This window comes from Microtus pennsylvanicus, chromosome 4 (assembly GCF_037038515.1).
Source record: "Microtus pennsylvanicus isolate mMicPen1 chromosome 4, mMicPen1.hap1, whole genome shotgun sequence".
NCBI lineage: Eukaryota > Metazoa > Chordata > Mammalia > Rodentia > Cricetidae > Microtus > Microtus pennsylvanicus.
Genome location: NC_134582.1, coordinates 132,778,029 through 132,805,769, shown reverse-complemented (window position 1 = coordinate 132,805,769; position 27,741 = coordinate 132,778,029). Strand labels below are relative to the sequence as shown.

Sequence of the window (27,741 nt, the reverse complement as noted above, 5' to 3'; positions counted from 1 at the left end):
GGCAATGGTCTGCATAGATCTGTGTGCTAGGCAGCTCCTGGTCTGCACTGGTGTGATGTTATCCTTGTGACTGTATTAGCTGACACAGTACTACCAAGTATGACAAAAGGGGAGAATGCAGACCTTCCCCTGGAGCTTGTTTTTTCTAGTTCTTAAGGTTCGGGGGATACAGCCCAGGGCCATGCACCTACTAGGTGTGATGGTTAGTGCGAACTCTCAACTTGACGGGATCTAGAATCGCCCATGAAACAAGCCTCTAAAGACACCTATAAAGCACTAACTAGAGGATGTCGGCACCTGGGCATGCTTATAAGGGAATTTCTTCATTAGGTTAAGTGAATTGGGAAATCGCTCCTGAATGTAGGCAGTACCTTCCTTCTAGGGATGGCCTAAATATAAGGAGGTCTGAGGGTCCTTACTTTTTAACAATTGCCTTTGTAGCCTTTTGGCAAAACCATCTATTCTACTGCTACGGCTGGCCACCCTCTGCTGACAACGGAACCCAGTGACTTCAACCTGCCAACATGCACTGAAAACCAGAGTCTCTCCAGGAGCCTTTAGGATTTGAGTGCTATATTGAGACTGTTGAAGCAGCCAGCTTTGTGCACCAAGAGACTACCAGTTCTCAGCCTCTCCAGTGTGAAGACAGTCATTGTTGGACTATCCAGACCAGGAGAGGTAAACCAATCTAATAAATCCCTCTGTAGCATATGGTCACTCGATTGGCTCTGTTCCTCTACTAGGCAAACATGCCACCATTGAGTCAAACCCCCAGATTCCTCTTGATGCAACTCTGAGATTAGTATGTGAAGATGTCCACTGAAGGTGAAGCTGCCCAGGATCTAGATCACCTTGTCACCAGCTTATCTAGTAGCTAGAGAAAGTTGCATGGTCTTGAGGGATGGGTGGGATTCTGCTAGTAGAGTAAGAATCCATGCTATATATTCTGCAAGATCAAGACTGTCCAACAGTATTTAAGCTGAAAGGAATACAGGATTTAAAAAATACATTTTGTGTGGTGGTTTGACTATGAAATGCTCCCATAGGCTCATGTGTTGGAACACTTGGTCCCCAGCTGGTGGTGCTGTTTGAGAGAGTCATGGAACCTTTCAGAGGTAGAGTCTTGCTGGAGGAAGTCCTTGCCAGGGGTGACCTTTGAGGCCCTATAGCCTGGTCCTAATGGGATGTTCTCAGTCTGTTTCCTGAATGAGGATACGGTGGGGTCTGCCAGCTTCCTACACTTGCTGCTATGTTGCCATGTCTTGTTGCTATGGCAGCTCTATGCCTTTTAGAACTGGAAGCCAAAACAAACCTCTTATTTACTTATTTGTTTGTTTGTTTACTTATTTATTTTACATCCTGACCACAGGCTACCCCCCCTCCTCTCTTCCCAATCCCTCCCCCTACTTACACCTCCCTACCTTCAGTCCTCTCCTCCTTTGATTCTGCCAGGGGCAGGACTCCTATGTGTTCAACAAAACCTGGCCTATCAAGCTGTAGTGAGACTAAGCACATTCCCTTGTGTTTAAGCTGGGCATGACAATCCAATGTGAGGAATAGGTTCTCAAGAGCCAGACAAATGGGGCTGTCCCAAACCTCTCTTTTAAGGCTTCTTATCAAGCAACAGGAAAGAAACTAATACATTTTGTATTATTTATCATGATAGTAAACAGGAGTTATTATTGTTGCCATCACTTTTACTGCCAACAAGAGCAGAAGGGAAAAGAAGAACAATAGTATTGAGATATGTGACTGTACCTACCCAGCAATACACAGCTTCAGAGGCGTGTGCACACTTATTTCTCATGAAAAAGGAAGAGAAAAGGCAATTTAAGCTAACAAGTCTTTGAGCAATAAACAAATCCAGAATGATGGAAATGTGCAAATACTTAGCAAACAACTTTAGTCAGCTTTCTTACTCTTAGAAATTAGACATTTTATAAAAATTAAAATTTCAGCAGTAAATGAAAGTTTCAGCTGATGGGTTTCAAAATAAGCTAAAAAAATATCCCAGAGCAAAACAATAAAGAGAAAATTAGTGCAGGGGAACACAGTCCCTCATACATCTGATACCCGAGAACCAGATGATAATCAAGGACAGACTGAGATTTCTAGAACTCAAGGGACTGACCCTTGTTGATGCATACAAGCCAGGGACAATAGACAAAGAGTTTCACAGCAGGGCACACTGAGCCAAACTGGGCAACACCCAACTTGGAGGAATCACAATTCTCAGAGCGCGGCAGAACTGAACGTGCCCACATCACACTCGACAGTAGAATACCGCTGTGCTCTGACAGCTCTGGAAACTAAACCACAAACCAGGGCCTCACCAACCCGAAGGCAAGTGGTTCTCATTATGGAATATTATACCCAGACAAACTAGTAATTAAATGTGAGGCTACAACAAAGACATTTCCAGTTGGCAAGCGCTTCAGAAACTTAACCATTTGCTCGAAAGCTCTATGGCGTCTCGCCGCCCTTAGTTTCGCCAGCCTCTGGAAACTTTGCACCCCAGGCCTTGTGCGAGGTAGCCATTGCTTCACGCTGCATTTGCTTTCTTTTTCAGGCGCAAAGCTTCATTTGTCTATCCTGGCAGGTCTAGTTTTAAGCTTCTACCTTCTCCAAGGATTGTCTGTCCCAGCCATCTGGGTTCAAAGCTTTCCTCTTCTGCTCGCAGACCCTTCTACTCCACAAGGTACTTCCGTTCTACTTTTAAAGACACTTCAGTAGGTAAAAGAGCTCCTTTGCCCCCTTGTTCTCTGTCTCTGGCTCTACAGTTCCTCCTACATATCAACTATACCAAGTACAGCCCTGCTGCTATAGTAGACACACTTACTGCAAAGAGCGGTCAAAACTGAATGCCAGTCTACTCTACCGAGAATGTCACTTGGAGACTGTACCGCAATCTCCCCACATCCAGATTTCCCAACATAGTCTCTACCTACAGGGCAGATGGCATCGTTTTGATAAGCATGGAGGGTAAAAAAAGAACATTATTCTTTCAATAAAGAAGTGATTGTGTGATTCAATAATGTCAGTTCTAGACATATACACAAACTAGATATATGTCCTAGTTTGCTTTTTATTGCTGTGATCAAACACCATGATAAAAACAACTCTGGGAGGGAAGGGTTTGGTAACCTATAGGTTAAATGGAAGGCTGACATTCAAGGCAGCTAGAAGCAGAAACCACAAGGGGATGGTTCTTTACTGGTTTGCTCCCAGGCTTGCATTCAGCAACCTTTCCTATACAGCACAGGACTCCCTGCATAGTGATATTACCAGTCTACAGTGAGTTGGGTCTTCCTATATTAGTCAGCAATCAGACAATTCCCTACAGGCACCTGCAGGCCAGTCTGATAGAGGCAATTCCAGAATTGAGGTTTCTTTTTCCCAGGTATACCAAGTTGACAACAAGACTAAGACAACATTCGATGAATTCAAATATTTCTTATCCATGAAAAAGCATGTATGCAAATGTTCAAAACAGGAGAATTCACAATGCTGAAAAATATCAACAATCCAAATGCCTCCTAATTGATGAATTTGTCAAATGTGAAATAGAGATGTTTATGATATAGTCTTTGACAAAAACATGGAGATATGATAGATGCTACTGAATAAGCAATAAAAACATTAGGAAAGAGAGTGCAGACAGTCACAAATGGCCAGTTACAACCTGATTCAGTGGAAATATATTCAACACCCAGAAGAGATACCAGAGAGAAAGTTGATTGAAAGCTTTCTAGGGCAGGGGAGTTGCAAAAAAATGAGAATTAACTTAATGGGCTTGGGATTTCTTATAAAGGAAATGAAATGTCCTAAATTTGGCTGTAGTCTTGATAGTACAACTCCAAATATGTATCAGGTTTTCCCCCATCTTATATTTTGGAGACAGGCTCTCCAAAATGTTATATGAGCAGAGTTTGTGCTCATGTCCCTCCCACATGCTAGAGTTAAAGGCATGAACTACTGTGTCTAGCTATGGAATGCATTTTTTCACTTGTCTCTAGTTGGTTTGTTTTTTTACTCTTTGGGAGCCTGCCACCCAGATCCCAAGTAAATACACGGAAACTTATTATTACTTATGAATGCCCGACTTTAGCTTGTCTTGTCTCTAGCCTACATTGCTTACTTAAATTATCCTGTTTTTATTTAACTAAGTTTTGCCTCTGGGCTTTTTACCTTTCTTTATTCTACATATCTTTCTTTCCTTCTTATTCCATGGCTGGCTGCCTGGCTGTGTGGCTGGTCCCTGGTGTCCTCCTCTCCTTCTCCTTTATCACTCCTCACTTTCCTTTCTAGATTTCTCCTCTAGATTTCTCTCTGCCTACCAACCCTGCGTGTTTCTGTCTCCTGCCTAGCTATTGACTGTTCAGCTCTTTATTACACCAATCAGCTGTTTTAGACAGACAAAGTAACATGGCTTCACAGAGTTAAAGACGTATGACATAAAAGAATGAAACACATCTGTGCATTATTAAACCAATACTCCACAGCGTAAATTAATATAACAATCTTAAATTAATATTCTACAACACCTTCTCTTAATTTGCTTATTAAATGCAGAATATAAGTTATTTCTTACAGTTATTTAGGCTGGGAAGTGAAAAATTAGGTCCTCGTCAGTTGAGGACTATGAGGTTTAGTGTTGTCAGGTTGAAAAATATCTAGAATGACTGGGGGATGGGCTTTCTGTGTGGTTCATCTGGATTACAATGATTAGAGTGGGTAATCCCGCCCACTATGGGATCCTAGACTCCCCAAAATGGAGAAAGAGTGCTGAACATTAGCACAGCAGCCATCCCTCTCTGTTCCTGATGTGGTGTGATGTGACCAGATGCTTCATGCTTCTGCTCCTTGGCTTCCCCACCATGATGGTGCACCTTTGCGTTCTGAGCCAGAATGAACCCTTCTCCCTTAAGTTGCTTCTGTCAGGGTATTTTATCACAAGCACAGAAAGAATGACTAGGATGAGGGTCTTCTCTCTTTAATAACACATAAAAGAGGAACAAAGACAAGGCAAGAAAATGAAAAGGCCAAACTCTCTTCGAGGAGAAACCTACTCCTTAAAGAAAATACCTTATTTGTACAGAAGCAGCGTTAATACATTCAAGAGGGTGGAGTCTTGATAACCTAAACACTTTACATTAGACCGCGCCTTCCAACATTGGCACTGCGGATACAGTTTTCACCACATGGACTTTGGGAACAAGCTTGAAGCACAGCAAGAAGAAAGTCCCAGTACTAGCAACCAATGAACAGAACTAGAGGTCACTGCAGCAGCCAACTGTCACAGTTTTCAGTTTCACATCCCTTCTCTGATTCAGCCAATAAACATTTATTTGGAGTCTATTGTATGCCAAGCTAGCTTTCAATGGGGGTTACATCTCCATACGTCACACTGTAAAGAAGAGAACCCCTTAAATCACATCACTCGTCTTTAAAGCAGCCTCAAAGCCTATGAACTTTATCTAGGCAGCACGAGCAAAGGAGGCCAGGACGGAACAAATCAGACATCCGGGACCAACATCGAGGTAAAAGAGAAGGTCATTCACAGATAGTAACGTCTCAAAAACTGATCTGAGCTCTGTCCACTTAATGCATACTATTTTAGCGAGGCCACGACGAAATGGCAGAATTCTGGGTTCTAGTGGCTGCGTGGCTGTCTAGTCACATAACCTTTCGTAAGTCACTTAATTTCAGAAGGCAGTGTTTTTAGTTTTGCCAACTGCCCTATTTCATAGGTATGATTATTGCAATTAATGGACAATGCAGTTCATCTTTATATCAGACCAGGCACCGAAAGCAGCTGAAGTCTAGTCCAGGCATCACACCTGCATTAATGTGATCTGTTGGCCAACTAAAACTAACAATTTGTAATACCTTTCTATTTGAGGGGTGATAATAAAATATAGGTACAAAATGTTTGATTCTTTCAGAGCAGATATGGAAATGTTTAGATTATTTTAAATCAGGTCATTAATTCATGTGTCTTTATTTTTACTTGTTGTGACAGGGGCTCATGTATCTGGCCTCCAAATCACCTTGTAGCTGAGGATGATCTTGAACTTCTGCTTCTCCTGCCTCTACTTTCTAGTTTATTAGGTGTTGGGGATTGAAGCCAGAACCAGCTATATGCTAGGCAAGTGCTCTATTACCTGAGCCACACCCTGCAGCTGTAATATACTCATTTTTAAATGCTAAGGCCTCATTTTGAAAAGGTCCCACAAGGGCATGATGGTAGACGAACAAAGGAGGCTACAGAACAACGCCTAGTGAAGAGGAAGCCCGAGCTCTAATGCTTTGCATTCTGTCTTCAAGGAGACTAGAGCTGAGACAAAGCCCACCAAGCCATGATTGGAAACAAAAGCTTAAATCCCAGTCCTTCCACCTTTATCACAACAAATTCAAATTTCCACCCCAGATTTAGTCGTTGGAACACATCAGAGGTTTAAGGTATTGACCTACTTTGACAGACACATGCATATAAATAAACGACTTTGATCAAACATAGGAAAGGGTTTTTTCCATGACTCTGCCTTCCTTGTTCTTTCATATTTTACAGTATTTTCATCTCGAGCAGAGAGGTTCTCAACATGTGGTTGCGACCCTTTTGGGGGTGGAATGACCGTTTCACAGGCTAGCGTATTAGGCATCCTACACCCCAGATATTTAGATTACAAGTCCTAAAAGTAGCAAAATGGCAGTTATAATGTAGTGATGGAATAATTTTATGGTTGCAGTCAGCACAGCATGAGGAACTGTACTAAGGGTTGCAGCACTAGCAAGGTCGAGGACCTCTGCTCGAGAGTGTCTTCCGGCAGTGTGAGAAAGAACACAAACCTGGCTTGACTTAGAAGTCACACTTGGATGCATGCTAGACTTAGACCTTTCCGTAGCTACGCCAGTGAGTCCCCGACTTAATAGGGCACAATCACGGACAAAAATATATAGGTTGGATCATTAAAGATTTCCATGGCCAGGTCTATAACTCACTGTAGAAGAATGGGGATGACCCTGAAAAATGGTTTACATTTGTGAGCATCTATTAGCTGCAAATAGAAAAATCTTATTTTTGAAATGAACAGTGCTGATTTTTTTTTTTGCCTTTTCTTTCGGTTCAGGGGCAAAAGATAGAAAGAACGTAGGATAGGGCTCTAAACTACAAGCATGTCTATGGCAGATAGACGTTCCCTTGTGGCAGATCCACTTTACCAAATGTTCATTACATGGAGTTCTTTTACGCCAGCTCCATAGTGTTCTCCAACGGCTAATTTGGGTGAAGAGGTAAGTTGATGGCAACTGGGCCTCACTTTGCTTTTCAGTTTCCACGGCCAGAAAGTCCGCTCTGCGGCTGCTCTTAAGGTGTGTCTAGCAATTAAAGCTGGAAGGCCTGGAGACAGCTTCCCTGCCAGCTGTTAAACGCAGAAGCGCTGCTCTGCAGAAGTCAAGGTAGCTTGGTAACCACTGCAGCAGCTGTGCTAGAGGCCACATTGCACAAGGTCTGTCCACGCATCCAAGCAATGCCACCATTCCCATAGCAACACACGTAGACTTCCCTCCTCCTAGGGACGAGGCAGCCAGCAGAAACACTGGGATCATGTCCTGGTTTTCCTAGCAAGATCAGTGTCGCACTTACTCCTTTTCATAGTAGTCATTTTGTTCCCCAAAAGGCGACCAATAACCATGTTGGAATACGTCCACTCAAAAGTTACAAACCAAGATACCTTCAACTTAAACAACAATCTATGCTTTCATATTTGCTATTATTCAAGTGACTACAGGGGCTAATAAAATTCCAATTGTCCCAGTAATGACTTTTGTCCTCGTTTAATAGCCTAAGTGAAATCTAGCCCGAGATCAAGTCCTTACAGACTGATCTCAGAACTGATTTGCAGTTTCTCCTCCGTGAGCAAGCACGCACTTCCTCATCGTGGAACAAAGGAGGAAAACTTTCCAGGGGGAGGCTTCGTTTAATCAATGAAACCCTCGTTGCTTTATTTCTCAAAAGCAGCATAAATAAACACATAAGGAGATAGCATTATAAAACACCTATGAGGTAAACTTTAGGAGAACACTTGTTTTAGGCAGGGGAAATAAACATTAGCATCACGACTTGTAAACAGAGATGGCTCATGGCAAGATCAAGCAAAATATTTTGGTATTACATTCACTTTTTCCTCTTTTTGTATTTGGAGATCCTTTTATTTGGGTTTAAATTGACCTCCCACCATGGAAACAAGTTGCTTAGATTATAAAACAACATTAAAGATTATTACTAATATCACATTTCCCTTTAATTATGCCTGCGTTGAGCCAGCTGATGGAACACTCCAGTGGACCAGGTGTGAGCTTAGGGGGATACATTTGCAGACAGGCCCTCAGGGACACAGTGCCTTTTTCCCCAAAATAGATATTTTTACCTTTGCTTTTTCCAGCTGTGCCTGGGCCTGCCGCTCAGCTTCTCTACGTACTGCCTCCCGGTCCTCTTCCAAAGACACATCTGAATCGGATGGACGGCTGGTGTAGGAGTCTGCCGAACCCTGAAGAGGAGAAGGGATATTTTTAAAATAGATCCAGCATGTGATGGGCGCCCCGGAGAAGCCTCGCTGGTGTGTCGGTTTGCTTCCTGGATGTGCTGGAAATTCCTGAAAAGAGGAGCAAATGATGCATTTTGCTGCATCCCAGCTAGAAAACCCCACTTGACTCTGTGGATTCTTCACTTAGGTAGTTATGCAGTACCAACACACCCTTCCTTCCCAGGCTCATTTACCAGAAACGAGCCCTTCTGGAAGCCTCTACTTGTTCCTTATCATTAAATCGACTCTGTGGTGCAGTGCAGATCTGAAGGGCACTGAGGTGTTTCAAGGATAACTCCAAGAACCGCAAGAGGGCTGAAGCAAGTGTTTACATCCAGAGAGACCCACAAAATACACCCAAGGCAATCTGACGAGTTACAAACTTGAACCCTCCACGATCTAACGGCTACGATACAACTTCCATTATCATCTTAAGGATGCTTTCAGCATTCGGCTTCACCTGCTACCTTCTCCGACTCGATGGTAAGACTCTCCAGCCTGCTTCCCTCCCACTTTCAGAAACATACTCAAAAATACCTGCACGCAGATATTTAGCGCGAGCTGGCTGCAGAAAACACCTGCTCGGGAGATTTCTTCTGGTAATAAATCACAACGCAGGCAAGGGAGCTCAGAAAAATGACAGGAATCTCCCGAGCTCCCTCTCATGCAATCATGAGCGTATTAACTAAATCAAACCACCCTCTCCGCAGGCACTTGCTGCAACAACAGAAAAGCAAAGAAAACAGTGTCTCCCCCGAACAAAAAGCCTTCTCGCTTACACAGATGTCTGAATTCTTCAGCCTTCCTCCCTTGGCTCTTTTCAGAAGCCTGATCCAGGTGGCCTTCATGAGCCGGATAGAGCCTTTAGCGTCCGCAGCTGTAGCCCTGGGCACAGATCCTCAGCGCGCGCTGAGCCCTGGAGAATCCCAGCACCTTTGCCATCCATGCTCTAGGAAGCCCCTCTTCTCAGTCCCCTTCTCCCACTGGGGCTCTCACTGCCAGCCCCAGTTGACTCCTGTCTGAGGAGAATCTTCTTATTTTCCCATCTCAAGGAGGAAAACACGCACACACACACACACACACACACACACACACACTCACTCACTCACACACACACACAATCTAATGATTTCTATTGCTTTCAAAATAAAGACAGGTCCAAGTGCAGAGACTGGCTTCAACTTGTTTAAACTTAATACATTAGATTACTCTAAATATTCTCTTCCCTGCATTTGGCTCGTTAAAGGACATTAGTTTCAAGAGGACATTTAGAAAAAAAAAAAAAGTAACCAGGCAAAAAAAAAAAAAAAAAAAAAAACCAAAACAAAAAACCCAGACTATGCCCTGGTATTTCCAAGTGTAAAGTTCAAGCCTTATCTTTAGAGATCTGGAGAGGGATGGTGGGGGGGGGGGGGGGGAGGATGCACTCCCTGCACTGGGCATGCTCCACACGAAGATTCTTTACAGATGCTGGCTTCACACTGTGGGTTTATGTCAAACTGTAAACAGCCGGGAGGGTCTCTCAGCTCCTACCATAACAGGCACGGGGCGTGTTCATCAACTTTCTGTTCCAGATGAAGCCATGTCTCAAAGGCAAAACTTATCGTCTTTTCATTGAATAATCATTTCCCATTCCCTGCCACAGACGAGATTTGCCATGCCATAAGTAATAATTCATATAATCATAATAAACATGACACACTATTAAACAGCCAAAATAGAATATTGTAATATATCCTATCTGAAACTAATCTTTATAAACAAGATGCAAGACAGAGCTGTGGCCATTTAATTAGGGCACATAGTAATCACAGCTTAATAAAGCAAAGGAGTTGATGGGGCTCAAAATGACTGGCCTCCTTCTCCCAGTGAGAACCCATCACCCGAATAAGTGTGGGAATTGTTGTAGTGCTACAGATAAGGACCTTTCAAAGCTTTGCTGGTTTACTAGCTAGTGTTAACATTCACAGGATACACTGAATCCAAATTCTTCTTGTGGATAAGGGGGCTGGGACTTAGAGGAAAGATGAGGGTCATCCATATCTTGGGTGAATGGGGTTACATCTTTAATGTTTTCTTATGAAGAAATGCATGCTGCTAAGTTTCATAAAATTTGAGAACAAACTGCATCTATTTGAGTATGGCAGGGGATTGCTGTGTAAAGTCTTACACAAATAAAAGAAATGTGTTATTCAGAAAATCTTAGCTGGGCAAAGAGGCATACACCTCTAATGTCATCACTCAGGAGGCACAGGCAAGAGGATCACGAATTTTACCGTATTGGGTTACATAATGAGATGCTGGCTCAAAATAAACAAATTAATTAATTAAAATAATAATAATGACCTCTTTACCTCCCTTCCCTTCCTTTGGACACTCAGCTAATACTAATTTACAGGAGCCAAAGGCTAGGAAATACATAAAGCAGAGACTACATAATAATAGAAACTGACTGAATCTGAACTCAATATTATGACATAAGGTAATGGCTTATTTATGAAGTTAATGTAAAGTGTCAGGGACTTAAAAAATTCCTTGCAATTTTTTTTTGTTCAAGCAAAATATAAAAAGAACAAATTAATCCCCAACACAGGAAGGTTTCTAGTCTTCCAAAACTTCTCACAGCTGTAGCATCCAACTGGGCAATAATCAAGAGGCACAGTTAGACTCCGCAGGGGCCCTGGGTCCCCATTGTTACCAGTGTGGGCATCTAAAAATCAAACAGCCAAGGTTCATTTCACATCCTGGTGCAGATAAAAAGACTCTGTCCTTGGCGTAATAGATCTGTCTATCCAGAATGCCAGTCTCACGAACTCTTGTTTATCCTCCAACCCTTATATTCTTTCTGCTCTTCTCCATTGTTCCCTGGACCTTAGAAACAGTGACATAGAAGCTTCACAAGACCTCCTTTCAGACCCAGGACTCCAAAGTCACTCATCCTCTGTACTTTGATCAGTGTTGAGTCTCTATGCTAATCACCACCAACTGCAAATGAACTCGCTGCTGTTCTGGGGACCTGGACAAGAACGCCATAAGACTAGAGCCAACACCATTTCACCATGCATGCTGGAGGAGTTCATGAGGTTCTGCACCCCACTGAGGGATTAGAAGAAGTTAATTCTCACTGGAGAGGGGTGTCATTTTCTTCAGCAGTCAGCCACCTACATGTTGCCCATGTTCCAGTACATAACTCTTCCTGGCTTATGCTCAGGAAAGCAGCTAAAGTTAAACTCAGTGGAAAATACACACACACACACACACTCACACACACACACACACACACACTCACGAGAGGGGGGATGAAAGTAGGAGGAAGCTGTATAAAAAGAAGTCATCAATGGGAGAGAGAGGGTAAAAGGGTGTGCATGGGGGGGGCTGTCAAAAGTCGATCATATATGCACATGAAACTCTTCTGCATTAACAATAAAAACTAATATATTTATCACTCTATAAAAAGAACTCATTATTAAATTTTTTAAATATGGGGTGGTCAGATAACTCATTGGTTAATAGCACTAACTTTTCATTCAGAGAACCTTAGTTCAAATCCTAGCTAGCACCCCGCATGACCATCTGGAACTCCAGTCCCAGGCAATCTGCTGCCCTATTTTGGCATCCTTGAGCACCAGGCATGCACATGGTACACAGAAATATATGCAAACAAACCACCTATAAATGTTAAATAAATAAATAAAAAATATTTGAAAAGACAGAGTTTCTGTCATTAAGACCCTGATGTCATAGGGAGAATTCAGGAGACATGGAATCATGTTTACTTCACTCTCTTTTAAGCAAAGTAGAGTCTATTCCTAGCAACCAGCTGTAACTTTTGCACAGACTAATCATTTTATTGGTGTTTCCAAGTTTAAAGAGTTCAGTGGTCTTTAAAAATCACTTCACTGATGTTTGTCAACTATCTTTTGAATATTTGCAGCAATTTATTAACCTCTGACTACCTTTCAAAATGAGACTGGGAACTCCTCTTCACAAGAGCTCACTCTATGTCTACGAGTATATACTCACGAAAGAGTTGTCAGAGCAGACATATGTACATATAGTAGAAAGAGAAATGTGGCCATGTCCTTAAATTCTCCAATCCCCGAACAGTCACTGTTGGATAGTACAATGCTTACTGTCCAGAGTTGCTGCAGTTTTGAAAGTCACACTTCTAATGGAAGCATTGCACTTAACCTCCTTCCTTCTGGGTGTAGGGAATTACGCAGAGAAAGGTGATCTATCCAATTAAGCTTTTGCCTTTGGTACCATATGGACTTTCTGGGTCATCGTGCTGAGTGGAGAACATCTGGCATTCATTTCCATAACTATTGGACGGGTTCATTATAAAATGTATCTGTGATGAGCTGATTGTAGCATTTGTCCTTGTGGATACAGCACACTTTCAGCTATGCATATTCCTCTTCTACCTCTGCATATTCGCATTGCTGATTGTACAGCTACGAAGTGCAAGTTGAGCCTAATGTCTACCAATAGGTCTTCCCAAGAGCATCTATTTACCCCCAGAACTCTCACTGTACATCCGTGGTTCTTGCTTACAGGAAAACTGAGCTAATTCTGAAAGAATTTATCTGTTCTTCAATTTCTCTTTCTGCTTTTATGTCAAATGTGCCCATCACAAAACACTATCCTTCTTCTTCAGTGTTTTTATTATGTGTGAACTTTGTTTTCTTGAAGCTGTCCCGTTTTACAATCTTAAATATCCCCTACATCAGCCTTCTTGTGTTTTCTTCTTTAAAGTCAAAAGGGTAAGAGGTCTAAGCCTACTTGAGACTGGCAATCTGAATTACAATTGGTACCATCTATTTCTGTAGGAATCTTCCTATGAAATCAAAAGCAATGCTTTTGAGCAAAATCAACTTAACCTCTCGGTTTTCTAGAGTCACCTGGATCCCTCACCTGGACACCGCAAACCTCCTCCTCTACCTAAGACTACACCAACTCAACATTAAGATTGACTCCAATTGTTTCCCTGCTTGAACCCATCATGGGACCATAGTGCCATCTCGTCACCTTACAGTTCAGGAGGGAAATAGACAGGAACCACTGGGGAAGGAGGTTAGTTTGTACCATTTGCTACTAGGGGAGGGAATTCTTTCACTTCTCATATTGTCTTCATCACTATCTCTTTCTGTAGTTTAGAATTGCTTTTTTTTTTTTGGTTCAAGAAGTGATGTAGTTTTTTGTTTTGTTTTTAAAGTAATGTTATTGGCAGTTCCCTCATTCTTGGATTTCTTCACAGATACAACCATGAACTATTTATTTATCAACAATGACAGACCTTGACTCTAAACATCCAGAATGATAGATGTTGAGATGAGGCATATTTTCTTAACTACTGTATACTTTAGTTGCAAATGTCACATAACACAACTCAAATTTGTGTGATAAACATCTCAAACATGATTGGCTATTATTTGGCTCAATGCCAAAGCAGTAACAGAAATGGCAATAAGGGATTCTTGCAGGGTCAACTCTGGGTGATCCTTTTATGATTATATAAAAGTCAATATGCTAGTTTCAATTTTATTAAGGGATTATGAAAATTTATAAACATTGTAGCACAATAGCACACACTGATGAAGAGCTCAGATTTTAAAGTTAAAAATCCCACAAAGCAACAAACCGCGTGCCCTTACTGAACGCATACTACTTTGAGACTGTTGTTGTACCAACCAAAGATGGGGGTGTAGCTTTGGAAAAGATCCAAGTGCTCTGCTAACATTACACTTGACTGAAGGATGCTGGTTTTTTTTTTGTTGTTGTTGTTGTTTGTTTTTTTAGATTAGAAGAAAAATACCTGCCTTGGAAGAGCATTAAGAAGGCTAAGATGATAGGATCATGACGGAGGTGTGGTGTATAGGTAGGGCAATGACAATCTTAGATGACACTAAGTCAAAATCTAAGCGACACAAGGAACTAATTCAAACTGGGGTGTGTTGAGAGAAAAGACAGACGCAATAGCACATGCTAAGACTGAGGACAGGATGTACTTGTGTCTTCGCTGCCATTACTGTTTGCTTTCTGGTGATGTGATGAAACTGACCAAGAACAACACTGGAAAGGAAAAGGTTTGTCTCAGCTCACATGTCTGGTCACAGTCCATCACTGAAAGAGGTCAGAGCAGGGGAACATGAGCAGAAACTGAAGTCAAAACCATAGAGGAAGTTTGTTTTACTGGCTTGCTCCCAGTCTCACGTTCCAGGTACCTTACTGTTTTAATTAATCTGGCCCTCCTATGTACATTAGGGACTGTCCACAGTCACCTGTGTAGCGAAGGGACTGTCCACAGTCACCTATGTATGTTAGGGACTATCCACAGTCACCTGTGTATGTTAGGACTGTCCACAGTCACCTGTGTAGGGAAGGAATTGTTCACAGTCACCTATGTATGTTAGAGACTATTCACAGTCACCTGTGTATGTTAGGATTGTCCACAGTCACCTGTGTAGGGAAGGAATTGTTCACAGTCACCTATTCAGGGAAGGTATTGTCCACAGTCACCTATGTAGGAAAAGGATTATCTACAGTAGTCTTGAGCATTGGGAATCAAGAAAATAGCTCACAGACATTCACACGCGAAGCTGATGAAGGTAATTCCTCACTTGTGGTCTTCTCTTTCCAAGTGTATTAAGTTTAACAACCAAGATTAGCCACCATAACTGCAAAGAAGTCTGTGTAGTTGACACGCTATATTTTCAGGAGGATTCATTTATATTCTTTTCCTCTGGCTCATGTAGATTCATATTTAAAAATACATGGAATATGTTGAGACTCTTACATACATGTTCTCATCCTGCTGAACTTATACACTTATTCTTAATTAGAGGAGGGTCATGTATATTGCTATCAGCACGATCCCTATTATTAGAAACATCATCTCTTCTAAGACTTTAGCAGGGCTCTTAAGTTTCTTCTTTTTAAATTTTTCACTGCCTCTTGAAAGCTAAGATGTGTGTTTTTTAGGTTGTTCTGGGTTATGTGAGTAGGGCGGTCTACCCGTGAAAGTTAGGCTTGGTATGTGATTGACAGCGAGATTGCTGATTTATGTGTGTTGATAATAGCACCAGGCACTGTACTAACAAGTCTTGACCAAATGAATCTGTAATCATCTTTATTTTTACTGAGGCACCACAAAGTTAAATGAGGTCATCCGAAGTTATGCAGCTCACAATCGAGTGGCAAAATGAATCCATGTCCCATCATGGGTTGGTATACAAACGTAAGTCAGAATGAAGCTCTGTATTCCACTGATGTTTCTACTAGTTAAAGGCAGGCTTTTCTGTTTCCCCACCATAGGTGCTGCAATTTTTAACAGTTACGAGGCACCTTAATGACTTCTAACTAGTAATGTCATCTTTGTTAAGTTTGGTGTGTGTGTGTGTGCCCCACTTAGCACCTTCATTGTTTTCCAAATTTCACCTTGCCAAAAGGCATAACGAACAAACAACGAGGGTCCAATCAAACAGATAATTTCACATTTATTCATGCAATGCTATTTTGCAGATTTGGCTGTGACTCTGATATTTTCCTCAGAGTATTCAAAACGGTGACACATTATTTCGTCCCTTCTCTATGATAAAAAGTAGATGGTAGAATGGGAGAACAATGGGAGTCAAGAAACCCGGTATTAAAATGTTTCTCTCCTCTCTGGAAATGAGTGTAACTTTGGCAAGCTGGCCTTCAGAAGCCTCGGTGGCAGCCAGCCTACACTGAATGGGCAAGAATTCAACATCACCAGAGTAACCTTTCTGTTCAACAGGAAACACTGCACCTCTTAGCATTAAAGCTGAAAGTATTACAGATTTTAATGGCAGGCTTCAAGTTCAGAGACGTGAGCTCTGTGTCTGTGAAGTTGTTTCATAGACGATTAATTAAGGAGCAAGATGGACCTGGACTGTGGGCAGCAATCTAATGGACTGGGGTTCTGATGGAACCATGGAAGGAAAAGGAAAAGGTAAGCTAACCTCTCTCTCTGCTGCCTGGTCCAACAAAGCACACTGCAAACTTCCTACCTCCATGAGCAGAGTCCCAAGACACCATCCCATCCCTGCCGGGATGGATCATCTCCTCAAACCAGAGCCAAAATAAATCCTTTCCCTGAAAGCTGTTTACTCTCAGCTCCTTGTTCACACCAATGAGAAAGTAACTAAGACACACGGACACTATTGTTGCCACTGTTCACACATGATCATATCTCTCTCTTCCTTTGACTCTATTCGCTCTGCCAACTGTGGTCTGTTTTATTCTTCTTTGTAGAAAAAAATCACTGCAGAAATACTGAGCACATGGAATTCAGTTCTACTTCTCTCTTAACTCTGCTTATGCCCTCACTCCACTAATACTCTTACTAAGTCTACAAGGTTTTTGTTTTCCTTCTGTTTCATTGGCTCATATGTCAGAAGTGTCTCAAATTATGGGAGGCATTTTCTATAAATATTTATTGAATGAATAAATGGAGAGAGAGAGGGAGGGAGGGAGGGAGGGAAGGAGGAAGAGAGAGATTCTCCCTCACATCTTAAAATTTCTTTAGTGGCAACATTTCTAAACCTTTTAAAACATTATTAAACATGCCCATGTTTCTTTCTTCATAACCAGTCACCAATAGAAACCTGACTGCCCACGATACATATTTATGAAGAGTAAAATACTGAAACAAAGATTCCAACAGGCATTTATCCTCCTGCTTTATCATAAGCCTCAGTAAATACCAACTCCATTAACTTTCTGCAAATGTTGACCACAGGTCAGTTGATGGAAAAACCACGTTGCGTAACAAGCTAGCCACTCCGAGTGAGAAAGATGTTATTATACTTAAAATTTTTATCTCACCCTCCTTCCAAGCATCAGGCATTTCATATTTTGACACTATTACTAAAGTTTATTAGTGTGCAAGACTTCTTTAATTTCACTTTCTCCTTTTAGGAATGAAAGGCTCCAACCCTAAATCTAACAATGACTCATAGCATACCCAAAGGCAACTCATGTAAACTGCCCCCCACCACCACCCTGGGCTAACTTACCCCTGTCTGATGAGCATACTGAACTTGGCTGGCTAGAAGGAACATGCTGGAATGTTTTCTTATAGCTGACTCAAAACACACTGAGACTATTACGCTGCTGAGAATTTGCTGACTGTCGTCCCAAGGCACTGACCCTTCCATTCCTATTGAGCTGGATCTTAAATTCACAGTAGAAAGTGTGCCTACCCATAGAACACCTAAGAAAACAGTGTTTACAAGCTCAATCAGACCTGAGAGTGATGATGCACTCACGAGGCAGGAGGATGATGAGTTTAAGGCCATCCTAATTTATAGCCTGGACCTGGGGCTCAAAACAACAACAATAAAAATAAAACAACATCAAAACATCTAATAACCTAAACTGCAAGACATGAATGTAGAGTGGGTACTATTTAGGGAGATGTAGGGCATCTTGTGGGAGGACTAAGGAGAGATAGAGGGCATCAGAGTCATGAAGATGACCCAGAACATTACGGACATGCACGGCCCAGTATATTATACGCATACATGAAAATGTCTTGAAAACATCATTTTATATAACTAGTAAGTACTAGTGATAAGAATAAAACATCAAGTCTGTACAAGGAGTAAATAGCTCTTCAAGTAATTTTGAATGTGTAAAATATATAACCATAATTTACATACATGTATATATACACATATTCATACATTCATATTGTGGGGAACCCCGGTCCTCGAGCATACTAAATATGTGTTCTGTCACTGAAACAAAGCCCCAGGCCCTATGAGTGCCCTTCACTGAACACATACAACACCCTGTAATATCTTAATGAGCGTTCTATTCGTTAATTTCTAACAGTCATGTAAAGGGACGGTACATGAACATGCGAGGCTTTCTCTTTAGCTGCGAATTGGTCAAACACAGGAATCTTTACTCTTGCCTTCCAAGATGAGCTTTCCCACAGATACGAGGCGCAGCTACCATATGCTCCCTGCACACTGCTGTGAAAGGAGATGGCTCTGTTCCTAGAGTTCACCTCATCTAACATTTCCTTGGCACATACTCGAGGCATATTAACTGGTGAGAAAGCCAGTAAGAGATGAAGAGGCATAAATAGACAAATGATCTGAATAGAGAATTCATCAAAGAGACCAACAACCCCAGGTACCTGGAGAAAGTATGCCATCTTCCTACCTTAAACAAAATACCATTTTCCTTAGTGACACTCTTTATAAGGAACCGATTCACAGTGAAGAAAGGATGCGGTAACACTGATATCACACACCTTGCCAACAGCTTGACTAGAAACCACATTTGTGAAGTTCCATTCCTTTGTCTCAAGACCTGTATCAATAGTTATTCTTGTGAGCACCCGTTTAATAACACTTAGTTTATTAGAAACCCTCAGAAACAATGACAAAGTCTCAAAGGATTATGTAGGGGCAAATATTTATGAGGACACTGATAGAAAAGACTGAAACATTGATAATTCTACTTGTAAGTACATTTACTTTTCGTGTGGGTAAAAAATACTAAAATTATGATAAAATAAGTGATTCATATTTAAAAATTATAATGTTAGTGATTCTATGAATGGGAATGGAAAGCTCTTCTGACTGATAATAAGTCTAAATAAACACTGATTTCCTCCCCACTATTAGGTAATAAAGCCAGGGCCTCGCACATGCTAGTCGAATGTTCTACCACTGAGCTACATTCCAACCCTTTTAAGTAATATTTTACTCGCCACTGGGTCTCTCTAGGTTACCCTCATGACCCTTGAACTCACTTTGAATTTCAAGCCACCCTTGAAGTCAGTCTATGGTACCACCTGGCCTTAAACTTGAGGATCCTCATATGTTAGCTTTCTAAGAAGCTGAGGTTACCAGTCTGCACCGTCATGCCAACTTCAATTTTGAACATATCTTTGATGTAGCAAAGATAGTTTGTACATACGTATGCACGCATGCACGCACAAGCGCGCGCACACACACACACACATGCACGTGCACGCACATTTTTATACATGGTTGTTTTAACCTTTATATTGTTTTCCATGTAATGAAGAAACCTAACGAGCAAGTCTCCTCAAAGACTTTTCCGTTCACTGTGAGTACAGACTAACGAAGTAAAAGTTGATGTGCAGTTAAGTCAGGTAAGGAATTAGAGTTGAAAAAAAGGACTTGCACATAAAACAACACTCTAAATTAATTTAGATTTCCCTTTAAAATAAAAAAGGAATTATTTACGTTTTCATTGCAAGCAGCAGGCCTTTCTTATGTGAGCGATTTGTTGGTGCTGGGTGAGGTATTTTAGCGGGCAGGATGACTCAGTGATTCCTCAGAACATTATTAGTGTACCGCTCTAAAATTCTGACCTTCCAGAAAGATAGGACTTCGGTTCTGAGATTTTAATATTGAAAAGAGGTTACCTGATCAGGGAATTGGTTAGAAAAACACTACCAGTGTGGCGTGCTCAGTAATAAAGCACGGCAGGCACCCTAGTGACCGACCTACTGGAGTTAATTCATCCTCTAAGCAGCTCAGCTCCCTTGGGGAACTGACTCAAGGAAAGACAATCTGGGCCACGTGAAGCTGGGTACACTAAAAGGCTGCAAAGTCAAGATTAGTCAGCTAGAAATGGGCCACGGGTATGTAATATTCATGATGTAAGATCCAGGGTATAGGAAGCTCTTTCATAAAACACAGAATATGTAGAACTTGGTAAAATAACTCAAGTACTATTTTCGTCTCACAGAGGAGAAAACAACCACTAAATAGATATTTAATACACAGAAATACCTGAAATCGGGGCTTTGTTTAGTTTTAGTTTTTATTCATTTTTTTTGTTTATTTGTTTTGTTTTTGTTTTTCGAGACAAGGCTCTCTGTGTAGCTTTGGAGCCTTTCCCAGAACTTGCTCTATAGATTAGGCTGGTCTCTAACTCACAGAGCTCCACCTGCCTCTGCTTCCTGAGTCCTGGGATTAAAGGGATGCACTAGCACCTCCTGGTTTATTCGGTTATTTAAGGAGCATTTGAAACTAGGTATCTCAATTTCTCCTTGCCGTGATCGACACTCGGACACAAGTAACACAGGAGAGAAAGGGTTTACCCGGGGTCACAGTTCCAGAGTGCCATGCAGCGTGAGAATCGGGGTACAAGGGGAGGGTTGGGGTGCAGCGGGGAGAATGGGGTTGCAGGGGGAGGGGCAGTACTGTAGGAGTTGTACTGTCCTTTTCATGAAGAATTCAGCCTAACAGTGTTGTTGTATAACGTTCAGAGAGGGGCCTGAGATCAGTGGATCCTAGCTATCTGCCTGGTGCCAACAGGAGTTTGGAGTTCCAGGCAAAGCCCCTGATGAATGAGGACCATTAGGAAATTATATATTTCAGGACCTATTTCTGTCTCTAATTTTCATTAACACAACACTCGCTAATACAGTACTGTTCCTGCACACACCAAGCTCTGTAATCAATTAAATCATATTAGAACGCGCTGTCTATTATGTAGGAGAGGCGGGCCTTCCTGCTTATGGTTGCGGACAACAGAGCCGATGGGTAGTGGTCGGGAGTGTAATTTCCCAGCTGGAGCTACATCTGCAGATTTGCCCTCAGCAATTAGAAGTAAGGACTCCATTGAGCACACGTCTTTCTACTTTTGGAAAACCAGCTGCTCTTATTCTTCCGACTGGCTCCTGGGGGCATTTTCTAGCAGAGCAGCCCACCACAGAGGGAGGGTGCTACAGTTTTCTTTATGCGGGGGGATGGGGGGGTGGGGGGTGCTAATTAGCATAAAATTTGAATTGCATGAAGAAAGTGTATACTTTTTTTTATAGTAAGATTCCCAGTTGGTATCTTGTTCCCTCTCCCATTTTTTTATTTTGTAGCAATTGCAAATGGGTAAAAATATTGCAATACCTCTTTCTCTAAACCTAACCTTTAAAATACATTTTCCTGTTTAGTTTAGAAAGCACTCAGAAATTAGCCTGCTTTCATGAACTCCTCATTCCCATGCAAAGAAAGCACCTGGGTTTCCCTAGTTAGTTTATAACAATCAATGATTTTAACCAAACGAGATGTTCATATCTCTCTCTCTCTCTCTGAGTATGTGCATATGTATGTGTGTGTACATGCATGTGTGCACACGCGTGTGTGCCTGTGTATATGTGTATGTGTGTGCACATGCATGTGTGCACATGCGTTCATCTTTTGCGGGTGCCTGTGGAGGCCAGAGGATGATGTCAAGTGTCATTTTCAGTTACCCCTCCATTCTATTTTCTGAGAAAGGCTCTCTCGCTCACCCTGTATTAGGCTAGACTGACTGGCCAGTAAACCCTGGGATTCACTACTCTGCCTCTAGTGCCGGGGCAGCTAGCATCATACCCAGACTTTTGTGTGGCCACTGTGGATCAGAGCTCAGGTCCCCATGATTGCACAGCCATTCACCCACAATCCCAGACCTGAAACTCTGACTTTTAGCTAAAATAAAAGCAAAATGAAAGTTTAACCTGCTGTTGCTCAGGTGACACTCAAAAATGCTTTTAAACAGAATTAGGAATACTCTTGATTCTTGAGTTAGCAGCTTTAACCTGATTGAATCCAAACAAAATATTTTCAAAATTAAAAGTTTCTGATGATCCTTGAGGATATCACATAGACTGAAACAGGCCAATCACAAGAAGATAAATACAATATAACGCCACGTTATATTGGATGGACGACGAAGCAGAATGTTGGTTGCTTGGGGTTGGTGGGCAGGGTAGAGAGAACAGGAAGACAGCGTTTAATGGAGCAGGGGTCATCAGAATAAGAAAAGCAAGCTTGCAGAAGTCTGGAAGCAATGACTATACAACAATGTGAACATATTTAATGCCCAGGAGTTGTACACTTTAAAAGGGTTAAAACGTGTCTGGGGCTTGGGAGTGTAACTCAGAAAGAAGTAGCTTGTTTAAAATGTGAGAGACCCTGAGTTCTAGCGTCAGCATCACACACACAAAAGAAGCAAAAATGATCAATGTATGATGGCCCCACCCACACACCCCACATACACACTCACACACAGGATCTTGATTAAAAACACTGAAATAAAATTTCAATAAAGAATGACTGGTCTTAAAACCAGAGGAAGCGTCATTAAAAATAATCATCAGAAATAAGCAGGTCTATGAGCTCGCTAACAACAGCTTTCTGGTGAAAGCCAGGGCACCTCAGTGCACTGAGCTTGCCTGTTGCCCCAGTTCCTACGTCAGAGAGACAGCAGGCATTACAGCTACTCAAATTGGTTCTGGGGAGCTGGGAACAGAAGGGAGCAAGCAAAGAACACTCTGATGTTTATTTTGAAGCGCAAAAGGAACAAACTAGCCTAGTTCCCAGGCTCTGTGCTGGGGACAGGCAGACTCCAGCTACCAGCATATCACAAGTCTGACAGTAATTAATGGATTCATATACTTTGAATTAAGCAGTCAAACCTAGAGAAACACATTCTGAATGCGCTAGCAAGTTATAACATTGAGGGAATCTCACAGTGTGTGAGTATTTTACGTTACAAATCATTTCAGCACTAAAACATCTAATTAACACTCATTCAGAATTAAATGTTGACATATCATCACACAGATAGATATTAGCTGAGTATAATAATTCGAATGTGAACAGTGACATTTCAATACTGCACTCACACCTAGAGGACTGATGGTGGTTACAGTTTGCTAGTCCCTGTGACTTGACCCTCCCAAGTTTCCTGGTCTCTAGGCCCGACTCTCTCCAGCCGAGTTCCTAATTAGAGCATCTCCCTAATGGCAGGACCTGTCGCAACCAAAGCTTGATGCTTCCAATTAACAAAAAGACAGTGACCTTTGCAAAGAGCCCAAGGAAGGAGCTCAAGGACCTTTCAGAGCTATGATGTTTCCAGTCCATTTCTAGACCCAGGGAGAAATTGAAAAGGAACCTTGGGCTAAAGGAGAGATGGTTAATGTTCCTGTTGGCATGTGTGACTTTTCAGAATCTTCAGTAAAATGCTGTTTCCATTTAAATTGTTCATCTGGTCTTGATTTAATTTTGGTATGTGGTACCTATCCAGAAAGTACCACATGTAAAAGAAATATTTATTTCTTTTACATTTTCCAATTTTGTGGAGTACAGGTTTTTGTAGTATGACCTAATGAGTCTTTGGATTTCCTCAGTGTCTGTTGTTTACCCCCTTTCATTTCTGATTTGTTAATTAGAGTATTCCTTCTCTGCCTTTTGATTAGTTTGGATAAGGTTTGTCTATGTTGTTGATTTTTTCAAAGAACCAGTTCTTTGTTCCAGTGATTCTTTGCATTGTTTTCTTTGTTTCTATTTTATTGATTTCAGTCCTCAGTTTGATTATTTCCAGTGATCTACTCCTCCTGGGTGAGTCTGCTTCTTTTTGTTTTAGAGCTTTCAGGTGTGCTGTTAAGTCGCTAGTGTAAGATTTTTCCATTTTCTATATGTGGGCACTTAGTGCTATGAACTTTCCTCTTAGCACTGTTTTCATAGTGTTCCATAGGTTTGGGTATGTTGTGCCTTCATTTTTTGTTGAATTCTAGGAAGTCCTTAATTTCTTTATTTCTTCCTTGACGAAGGGGTGATTTAATTTAGCATTGTTCAATTTCCATGAGTTTGTAGGCTTTCTGCAATTTGTGTTGTTGTTGAATTCTAATTTTCATCCATGGTGATCCAATAAGATACAGGGGGTTATTCCATTTTTTTTTTGTATCTGTTGAGGTTTGCTTTGTTACGAAGTATGTGGTCAGTTTTAGAGAAGGTTCCATGAGGTGCTGAGAAGAATATATATTCTTTCTGTTTGGGCGAAATGTTCTATAGATGTCTGTTAATTCCATCTGAGTCATGATATCTCTTAGTTCTCTCATTTCTCTGTTAAGTTTCTGACTGGTTGACCTGTAAACTGTGAGAGTGGGGTGTTGAAGTCTCCCACTATTAGTGTGTGGGGTTTGATGTGCTATTTAAGCTTTAGTAATGTTTCTTTTACATATATGGGCGCACTTGTATTTGGGGTATAAATGTTCAAGATTGAGACTTTATCTTAATGACTTTTTCCTGAAATGAGTGTGAAGTGTCCTTCTCCATCTCTTCTGACTGATTTTAGTTTGAAGTCTATTTTATTATATATTAAGATAGCTATTCGGCTTGTTTCTTAGTTATGTCTGTCTTTGAGGTTGAGGAGTGTTTTTTGTATACAGTAGAAGGCTGGATCCTGCTTTCATATCCATTCTGTTAGCCTGTGTCTTTTTATAGATGAACTGAGTCCATTGATTTTAAGAGATACTAATGACCAGTGGTTGTTAATTCCTGTTATTTTTTGATGGTAGTTTTTGTGTGTTTCTCTTCTTTGGGGTTTGCTGGTGTGAAGTTATCTGTTGCCTGTGTTTTTGTGGGCGTGGTTAGCTTCCAAAGTGCCATCTGCAGTGAACTACAGATTACATAGGAGGCTCTTGCAGAAAGCACGACATGTTTACTGTGATAAAAAAAAAATACCATAGAGGGGCTGAAGAGATGGCTCAGCAGTTAAGAGTACTATTTGCTCTTGAAGAGGACCTGAGCTCTGTTCCCAGCATCTATATGGTGGCTGACAAGTTTTGTTAGTTGCAATTCTAGAGAATCCAATGCTTTCTTCTGGCTGCCAAAGGCACCAGGCATGATGGTAGTGCACAGATATATATGCAGGCAAAACACCCATACACATAAAATAATAAAAATTAAAACAACAAAATTATGCAATATTCATTTAAAAAAATACCATCAAAGTTTTGACTACCTATCTCCTACAAGGAGCTAGTCCAGTATAGATACTTTTTGTATAACTCGCAAGAATGATGCTCACATTTTTAAAAAAGTTGAAAATTAAAAAGAATAGTATCTTGTGACATGCGAACATTATATGAATCCCTTCTGTTTTGTGGGAACATGGCCACACTCATGTGAGTTACGACGGTGGCTACCACTCTACAAGGGCAGAACTGAGCAGTTGCCATGGAGAACTTGATGCTGCACCATTGATGGTTTTCAACATAATGCTTGCCAATGATGTTTATACCATATTTGTGATAAATCAAATTTTTTTCCTTTTGGTTTTTCAAGGACAGTGTTTCTTTGTATAATCCTGGCTGTCCCGGAACTCACTCACTTTGTAGACCATGCTGGCTTTCAGCTCACAGAGATCAGCCTTTGTCTGCCTCTTCAGTGCTGGGATTAAAAGAGTGTGCTGCCACCATCACCAGAGATAAGTGAAGTTCTTTTTTTTTTAAATTTTTTTCTGTTTTCTGAGACAGGGTCTTGTTATATTGGCCATTCTGGCCTTGAGCTTCTTATATGGTCATAGCTGGTAGGACGCCTGACATCCTTTGGCTTCAGTATATGCACAGGTATGCCTATGTGCATATATTATATGCACACACACATGCAAAGGTATACCCACCTGCACACATACAAGTGCATAAATCACACACACACACACACACACACACACAGTCACACATAGTAGCAACAACGGCATTTTGACATTCACTATTCAGCTTTCTTATTTACTGGTGGCCACACTCAGGCCTATGAATATCAGCCATCACTCAGAGTTCAGGCTGTTGCATGCTGCCACTAAGGAAGGGTCCAAGAGGGCTAAAGTTTGTATTTTTTGCTTGTTGTATTTTGTAACAAATACCACCTTTGATTTCTGAGCTTTAAGGGACAATCTTATTTAGGGAAACAGGGAAAAAGTCTTTTCAATAAATGCTTTTATTATTATTATTATTATCTTAAATGGTCTAATGTTTTTCCAGTGCATAAATCTGAAGACTCAGTCAAAGGGTAAATAAGACCTACTGGAGGAGTCAAAGAATGATCAGTATAATAGTGAACTTCATTCCCAGGATCATACTGAGATTATCTTAATAAGAATGCAAGAATCTCTCTCCTCATGGCATTCATACAGGCTGCAGAAGCTGAACTCTTAGGATACAATAGAATGAAACACTTCAAAACACTCAGCACCCAATCACTTTGGGTCTCTGCACCAGTGAGATTTTGGTCACTGTAACAGTTACCTAAGATAAACTCATCTTCAAAAGAATAAATAACTTTGGAAGTTTCTATCAAAGACACTCATAGATTTCATTGCTTCATGTCTATGGTGACAGAGTCCATCAACATGGGGAGGATGCACAGGCAGTGATGGTGATCAAAATAATAAAAAAAGGATGAGTCCAGTGTCCTATAATTCCCATCTGGACACATCCTCAGCGATTTAAAAGCCCCCTCCCCTGTCTCTACTTCTTAGAGTCTTCATTCCATTACCATAGTGACAATCACATTCCACTGCAAAACTGCAACAATTTCTAATGTTTTTGGACTAGTTTTTTTATCATGCTAAGTCTTGAAGAAAAGTCTCTTAGCTATTTGTTACTAATTTATTGCATGTATGGTATAGGCACATATACTGGTATATTCCCTTTTGCTGGCACATGTAGAGGCGAGAGGTTGATATCAGGTGCCTTCTTCAATTGCTTACTTCTCAACTATCTTTTTTTATACAGAGTTTCTTAGTGAACCTAGAGCTCAACATTTCGACGAGACAGGTGAACAAACACCATGGATCTGCTTGTCTTTGCCTCCCAGCACTGGTGTGACAGGTGCATGAACCATATCTGGTGTTTACATGGGTGACAGTAAGCACCTTACCCAGTGGGTCATCTTCCCAGCCCTTATCTGTTGTAGAATATTATTTTAAGGTGTGTTACTTTTGTTTATGTCATATTTGCTTAATTCTGTGAAGCTGTGTTACTTTGTATGTCTAAAACACCTGATGGTCTAATAAAGAGCTGAACGGCCAATAGCAAGGCAGGAGAGAGGATAGGTGGGGCTGGAATGGAGAGAGAATATATAGAAGGAGAAATCTGGGAAAAAAGAAGGAAGTAGCCTGAGAAGAAGGAGAATCCAGGGGCAAGCCACCGAGTAAGAAACAAAGACAGGTATACAGGAATAGAAAAGGAAAAGCCCAGAAGCAAAAGATAGATGGGCTAATTTAAGAAAAGCTGGCCACACTAAGGTCGGGCATGTGTAATAACTAGCTTCCATGTGTGATTTATTTGGAAGCTGGGTGGTGGGCCCCAAGAGATTAAAAA

At 41.2% G+C, this 27,741-nt stretch overlaps 1 protein-coding gene across 15 annotated transcripts in view; it reads right to left on the bottom strand.

Annotated features, from left to right (window-relative positions):
• Positions 1-27,741, bottom strand: part of Cacnb2 (calcium voltage-gated channel auxiliary subunit beta 2) — a 345,264-nt gene that overhangs the window by 90,219 nt on the left and 227,304 nt on the right. For 11 of the 15 annotated variants that reach the window (XM_075970543.1, XM_075970548.1, XM_075970550.1 and 8 more), the window contains one exon: positions 8,430-8,549. In XM_075970543.1, the coding sequence (XP_075826658.1) occupies positions 8,430-8,549 (120 nt within the window). Of the gene's footprint in view, positions 1-8,429; positions 8,550-9,122; positions 9,142-9,364; positions 9,610-27,741 lie in introns of those variants that run through there. The other 4 variants (XM_075970549.1, XM_075970545.1, XM_075970544.1 and 1 more) reach the window with 4 other exon arrangements.